An 8211-nucleotide genomic window follows, 5' to 3' on the forward strand; every position below is an offset into this window, starting at 1 on the left:
TATATATATATATATATATATATATAGTATAGTAGTAGTACGTTACGTTACGTTACGTTACGTACGTAGTATAAGTAATAACTACTANANANANNNTTTTCCCATACCTAATATATTGATATATATATATGTGTTTTAAAATATATCTATATTTATGTACATATTATAATTTTTCAAATCGTATATGATTTTTTATATATACGCATAAAATTATAAACAATAATCTTTCTTAAATTCTGATATGAATTATTATTGACTAATAAGCTTTACTGTCCATTTCATAATATTAATTCTATTGATATTATTGAACAGTATGCAATGAATAAAAAATAATTTAATTGAGAAAGTGAAAAAATATTTTATGCCTTTTTGATATACCTAATTTAATGCTTCACCGATGGAATGGTAGAATTTACGAAAAACATGCATATTAATTTCATTACATTGATTCTAAAACCTGTCTCGTTACCCTTGAATAAAATAACTGGCACTAATATATAAATGGCACTAATATATATAAGTGCCTTTGCTTGATGTAGTGTATCAAGAAGTTTCTTTCCGTGCAACAAGGCTCATTCTCTTTCCAAGCACAAACAAGTATTTCTAAATCATTTTTCATATTAAAATAGGTCATAAAATATATAAATCTTTTTATTGATCTTATGCTGAAGATAGAAATACTGATTGTATATTTATAATTAATAAATCGATTTTATATGTATATGCTAAAAAATAAACGATTTATTAAAATATTCGGAAAAAATAAACTTGAGATACATATCTCTTACACATGCGATAATATTGAAGGAATTTCATTTGTAATTTCATTAAGAGATCTGAACAGTATCTTGTTTAAATACTTGTATCTGTATATGTATGTCTACCAGGACATCGATAATAATGACGTGAAAGTGCATCCACTACAACGTCACTCCAGAACAATTCTATGTCGTGCTCGACTTGAGATACTGTGGGAGTAAATTACCGTAAACTCTATATCTGATCAAAAAGTTCATTTTACTTGCGACATCATGCGTGGTTGTCTCTTTAAATAGTTTAAATGTCTCAGACACCTGCACAAGATTTGCCGTTATGCGCTTCCGACACATCGAACAGTATATATTGTCGCTTGTAATATCTACAGTATAATTAACAGCAAGGTGCAAAGTCACACAAAAGATAGCGGGAAGACGAGTAGAAAAAGGAAAATAGCACAAAAGAAGATATAACAGATCTTAACATAGCAAGGAAATAATGGCGAGAGTTCGAAAAGAAACAAATATAAAGAATGAAAGATATTTATTGTAAGTCTATAAATACATAAAAAATCAAAGAAAAAGAAACGGGACCAAATCAAAATGAGAGAATGCAGAACTCAAATGTATATAGGAAGAAATAAAGAAAAATCAAAGAAAGATCAGCAAAATGAGAAATTAAAGGGAAGTTAAACAGGAGAATAAGAAGGAACAAGATTAAGAAGAGACAGAAGAGAGATGTCCTAGCTGCGGACTCCGGATCAGTCTGTAACTGTGCACTATCGTGCGGATGGACTGTTGTCCATGGAGAACTGTTAATGATGTGAAAGTGCATCCACGAGGAACGAGGAAGCAGGCAGATAAACAGACCGCCGTTCTCCTGATAGTTTCGCCTTATCCAGGATAATCACCTGGATTGTAGCTGGATTAACTTGAAGAAATTGTTTGCATCGTCTGATCAAGATAATGAATATCAAGTTTAGTCTTCCTCGAATGCATTAATTAAATCAAAATATTATATTCGAATTGAAAATGATATTGTAGCAAAAAATAAAATAAGATTAGCTTTGAAAATACAAATTGAAATGCAAGTAATTAAACGAAATCTGTAAAATAAGATTTCGTAAATTTGCCATAGCTGCCAAGCATTTTTTTTTCTCTAACACACGTTTGAGGATGATCTTCGAACAATTTTCATTCATCATAATCATCGAGATCATATCGAGTGATGTAGTGAATTGATATATTTCGTAAAGTAGGTAGCCTAAATGAGAGTCGCCATGCAGGTAAAAATCATTACATAAGGCATTTAAAATATTTAAATATTTAAAATAATGCAAATAGTTATACTGCATATGTAAATATACCTCAATAATAGATAGCAATTGGTAAACTTTGAATAAATTAATTTTGATGACAAAAGTGAGAAGCTAATTCTTAAGTGTATATCGCAAAGTAAAACTGTTGATGCACAGAAAAAACATTTTATTATTTTAATACTTATCTAGAAAGTAATGCTTCTTACATAATACAATCAGATCACACAAAATAAAAAAATATGAAATTAACAAAGTATAATATGGCAAAGATTATAAAATAAAGATTTTTTTTTTCTATAACGCAAGTCTTGCTTGATGTCATTCCGATATCTGTCATAATGAAATTATTCAGTTGCAATTCCTTTGATCTTCTCAACGGTAGAGTTTTTTATATAAGGCTGGGATATATTCTTTCAGCAAAGAATTGATTACGCAATTGATTACGATAAAGTTTCTAATAATTTATCAATTTTATTAGAACAATAAATTGTAAGATTTCTAACTATTGTAGTGCAACGATTTCGTTTTTATCAGATAATGATAAGAAATGAAAATATTTTTTTGAAATATAAAAAGTAAAACATAAATTAAAATCGGAAATTATAAGATTATTATTAGCAGATCCTATCGATTCTTATCATTTTCTATCTTATTTTTTTAGACGCATTAAATCAGAATATTGAGAGAATGACGCATTAAATCAGAATATTATATCCGAATTGAAAATGATATTGTAGCAAAAAATAAAATAAGGTTAGCTTTGAAAATATGCAAGAAATTAAATGAAATCTGTAAAACAAGGCTTCGTAAATTTGTAGAAAGAGAAACTCAATATAAAATATCCAATGTGTAATACATATCAAGGATGCATAAAACATATTTCGGACTCTTTCAGAGAAACAAGTAGAGAACAGTTACTGAAATAAATATTGATTGCGGTCATAACAGGTTTTGATGGTTTTGATGGACTTACGAAAAAAGCTGGGATGGCTGTTCTCATATTTCTATTTCCTTTTCGTTTTTCTTCTAAGATATTCTGAGGCAACATACTTTCCTTCGTTAAAACTTAAAACTTAAAATATTTTAACATCATTGTATTTTGTCAGACAGTAGTTCCCGATGATCAAGCTGATCACAATTTGAACAATGTTGTCAGAGTTAATGCCTTTGGTCTTTATGCTCCAGTCGCTGCTGCTTACAACTGCGCTTATCTTGTCTGGACACTAAGACAGATTCACAGTCTTCATCTTGCAATGACATCTTTTCGAAACAGCAACATATTTTTTGTGGGCGACTAGCATCAATCAAAGCTTGTCGAAGCATCTCAATTTCTTTTCGAGCTAACATTAACTCTCGCTCAGCAAGTTCTTTTTCTCTTCGATACAATTCAGTCTCTCTCCGTATCATATGTACATCAACAAAATATTTTGTTGGATTTATCTCCTCTGTGACACCCGCTGCCATTTTGGTCCCTTCAAATCGATTGATATCGGTAAAATTTCTTGTCGCGTTCGTCATCTCTGCCGCACTCGCTACAGTTTTGGCCTTTCCAAATTGAAATGTTCCTATATAACCTTTTGAAATATCACCAACAAAATTTTTTATTGCCGCATTCGTCTCCTTTGTGGCATTCGCTACCGCTTTGGCCTCTACAAACCGAATCATATTTACATCAGTAGAATTTCTTACCGTCGCATTCATCGATTCTATGGCATTCGCTGTTATTTTTGTCTCTCCAAATCGAATTATATTTACACCAGTAAAATTACCTGCTGTCGTGTTCGTTGCTTCTATGGCACCTGCTGCACCTGTTTTGGTGTCTTCAAATCGAATCACATTAATATTCGTAGAGCTTTTTGCTGCTGCATTCGTCGCTTCAGCAGCACCCGCTGTCATTTTAGTGTCTCCAAATTGAAACATATTCATATTAACAGAGGTTTTTGTTTTCGCGTTCATCACCTCTGTAGTACTTGCTATCGTTTTATCTTTAACAAACCGAACCATATTTCCATCAGAACAATTTCTATAATAAAATTCGTAGCGGTCGTCTTAAGTCGTAGAAATTTAACTAATGACAGTCAAATACAAGAAGAATAATAGAGTATAATTGATCAATTTTCTACGACTTAGAACGCTATGATCGCTACAATTTCTATATTGTAAACCCCATATCAAGACTCTTCTATAGAAATCATAAACGATTGTGAGATCTTAAGTAGGAAATTAATCAATCACAGTCAAATATAAGAATATTTGACTAAAATTGGTTTTTTTATGCCTTGAGATCCTATGACTGCCTATGATTTCTATGTAGATAAGCCTTTATCGTCGCATTCATCAACTCTGCAACACTCGCTATCAATTTCGTCTCTGCAAATCGAATTATATTTACATCCCCCGATGGAAAATCTACGGAGACAGATTTTGAGCAGGATCTGCTATCAATTTTTGATTATAGAAAGGCAAAAAAATGTACACAGAGTTTGTCTAACATTGTCAACAAATTGCTATCATAAAAAATATGAGTCTGCAAGGTTAATAGTGGAAACCGAACAAAGCTCTGTACTGAGGCAGATTGAGAGTAGAATCTGATTCGAGCAAACTCTGCTCGATTTCCGCTATCAATCTACTACACAGCAGGCTTTATTAACAAATGCATAATCAAATGCGGACATAGATGTTATGATATTGTAGTCAAATGATCTCTGATTGAGTTTACCGCCAATTTAACTCCAAATTGCTAATATTTTATCAAGGGATCGAATTACCTGCTGTCGTATTCATTGCTTCTGTGGTACCTGCTGTCGTTTCTTGAAATATATTCATATTGGTAGTTTTTTGCTGCCACATTCGTCGCCTTCGCTGTCTGTCTAGAATATCCAAATAAGAATCGTACTTTAGTGCTATTATCGATGGAGAGTTTTGTTGTTGTGTTTTTCACTTCTGTGGCACTCGCTGTACCGTTTTGACCTCTACATGCCGAACCATATTATATCAGTAGAGTTTCTTGTTGATTTTACAACGGCTGCGTTCAAAAGAACAAAATAGTTTTGCAATCGTTTTATGATTCTCTGTTGAGATAGAACCATTTCTCTAAAAACATAACCCAATCAGCGCGAAGAAAATTTCCAACAGTTGCAAAATAAATGTTCTGCTGAACGCAGCTAATATCGTAGTCCTGGAAGACTCTTCTCCCACCATGCGTTACCAAGTGGTAGCGCAAACCGGAAACTGGCGTCACATCACCGATAAGAGGAATTCCTGAGTCTTATCGGTGAAGTTGATCAATAGTTGGCAACTCTGATTGGCCAACTTCACTATTTAAATTAAGATTAAAGGTCTGTTTTCTATTGCTGAACTAGTGTATATACACTTTTGGAATTTAAAGTGAGATAGGTATATGATTTGATATTTATCGAAAGCGAGAAAGAATTCTAAGTGCGGTCTAGTACAGGAAACAGATATCTGACTTCCGACTATAGACAGTACAAACATATTGCAGAATCAGCAGCATTACTGTTGCATTCATCGATTCTTCGACACCCACTGTCATTTTCATCTCTGTAAATCGACGCCTGAGCCGTAGAAGTTATAGCGAGAAAAACATAAAGAAAGATTTATGTCAAGAAATGAATGAAAAGCGATCTATTTCGCATAAGGCATGAAGATCGATCAATGTCGAAACGCATACGAAGTACGATTTATATCGAGTAAATGAGAAGAACGGTTCAAGCCAGTTCAAGTCGATTAAAGAAGAGGTTATATAGCACAATATATTTTCTCATAAATTTTATGACTGAGAACGAGAATCATCTTGATTTTCAATCCTATTTCTCGCACTCATTTATTCATATATTATTTAATTTTCCGTAACTTTGTGTAAAATTTATGATTTATTGTGAATATTACGCTATATAGATCTTTTAATTTTATGCGACTGTTCTTCTTATTTTTCCGTTATAAATCATACTTCGTATGCATTTCCGATATAAACCGGTCTTCACGTTTCATGCGAAATAGATCGCTTTTCTTCATTCATTGATAGAGATCTTTTTTCATGTTTTTTTTCGATAGCACTTTCTACGATTCAGACGTCGAAATCGAGTTATATTTACATCAGTAGAGTTACCTGTTATTGTGTTCATTGCTTCTGTGATATCTGCTATTATTTTGGTTCTTCAAATCGAATCACATTCGTAGAGCTTATTGCCGTGTTCGTCGCCTCTGTGATATTCGCTACCGTTTTGATCTCTACAAATCGAATTACTTTTACATCAATAGAGCTTAAAATAAAGTCCCATGAGGTGTATTTGCCTTACGCGTACCGCGTAACTGCGTAACTCGTTATAACGATAATACATTAGTAATCGTAATAACGAGATTGCACTCGTATTATGACTTGCGCACCGAACGCAGAAGTGTTTATCGTTCATTGTGCAGCATGACTATATGATACGTTATACTGATATAAAGGCATATATCACAAAGGCATATATCAAAATGGTTGCGTGTGCATTATCCTTACTCCTTTTTCTGATTTCTGCGACGTAAATTCCCGTGCGTAATATCCCGGCATAAATATCGGAATTTCCTTATATTAAGAATTACGATATGAATCATAAACGTAATACTAAGGATTGATAAGGATTTATCCAGGCGAATTTATAACCGCATAAAGAAAATTATCCAATCATATTTTATGTACGTCCTTATAATAAAAATACGCTTGGATAATTTTTTTTATATATATATAGTTACGCACAGAATTATATATTATATGCAAGTTTATATGAGGCAGTTGGAATAGTAATTACAAATTAAATATTAATGCTGAGTATCTATTTAAAATGTTACAATATTCAGTTAACAATATTTTAAAAAGATGCTTATTGGCATCACCTAATCAGAGACAATCTTTTCGAAACGTTTTTTCGACGAGGAACTGTTTCTGACTGGGACAATATCTAATTTGCGATATTACTATTACAGTTTAAATAAAAACTGTTTTAAGACCAAAAATATTAGTGTAATTTTGCAGGATTGGAAAATGTATATAAATTCACACAGACGTATTATTAAAAAGCACAAATATTTATTTTGATCGAAGTTTATTTTTACTTATTGTTAATAAAAAGTATGAACAGTATTTTTTTTAAATTTAAAAAGCTGCACATCACTAGTCTGAATATGCATGTGCATATACGTACATTTATTAGTATACGTTATTGAATTTTTCATTCAAATATATATATATAGAATGTTTCTATAGAAAAATTCTATAGAAAATTCTTTATAAACATATGAAGTAATAGTATTAAAATAAAATGCTGCATGTTCCATTATAAATGTTATTTTAGAAATTGTAATAGTGAATTGTTAATTTTGTATAAAACCAATTTATTACAATAATTAATAAAATACTTATAAAAATAAATAAGCCGTTGAGTATCACTTTAGGTTTACTTTAGGTTATTACTTTAGGTTAGTAAGTAATAGTATTACTTTAGGTTATAACAAAAAAAATTATGTAAATATAAATATATATAATTATAATATAAATATGTAAATATATGCTTATTTTTTATTTATGGTTATACAGTTATGTATCAGAACATGTTTTGATTATCAGCGTTTTAAAATGGATATTGTGTAATTCCATTTTACATAAGGAAAATGAAATTCACGTCGATCGTAATATCGCGAAAGTTTCAATTTGGATAGTTCTGCGAATAGGGTCAGGATGGCCACTTTCAGACTTCTCCCTAACATAAATATTTTTTCTTTTTTTTATTTTTTTATAGCATTCGGAGGCGACATGCCCCCTTTACTTGAAATGATACTTAGCATCCTTGTACTTAAATTGAGAGCGAGTATGGCAGAGTAGACAGCGCACTAGTCTGCTATGCCAGAGATCCCGGCAAAATCAAAATGTTTTTATACACTCATTTTTCTCTCGGAACGAAGCGACAAGAGAGAGAGAGAGAGAGAGAGAGAGAGAGAGAGAGAGAGAGAGAGAGAGAGAGTACGTACGTACGTAACGAACTACTACTACTAACTAACTAACTAACTACTACTACTATAGTTAGTAGTACGTACTAGTACGTACGTACGTACGTACGTACGTACGTACGACGTCG

At 31.8% G+C, this 8211-nt stretch overlaps 1 protein-coding gene across 1 annotated transcript; it reads right to left on the reverse strand.

The window, feature by feature from the left end:
• Positions 1 to 3232: 3232 nt before the first annotated feature.
• LOC105618639 lies at positions 3233 to 4900 on the reverse strand. Its single transcript, XM_012200169.1, has 3 exons — positions 4843 to 4900; positions 3844 to 4059; positions 3233 to 3723 (listed from the first exon to the last, which is right to left on the reverse strand). The coding sequence occupies exons 1-3, from the start codon at positions 4898 to 4900 to the stop codon at positions 3233 to 3235; spliced, it is 765 nt and encodes a 254-aa protein (XP_012055559.1).
• Between the last annotated feature and the right edge of the window lie 3311 nt (positions 4901 to 8211).

The sequence above is a fragment of the Atta cephalotes genome (assembly GCF_000143395.1).
Source record: "Atta cephalotes unplaced genomic scaffold scaffold00017, whole genome shotgun sequence".
NCBI lineage: Eukaryota > Metazoa > Arthropoda > Insecta > Hymenoptera > Formicidae > Atta > Atta cephalotes.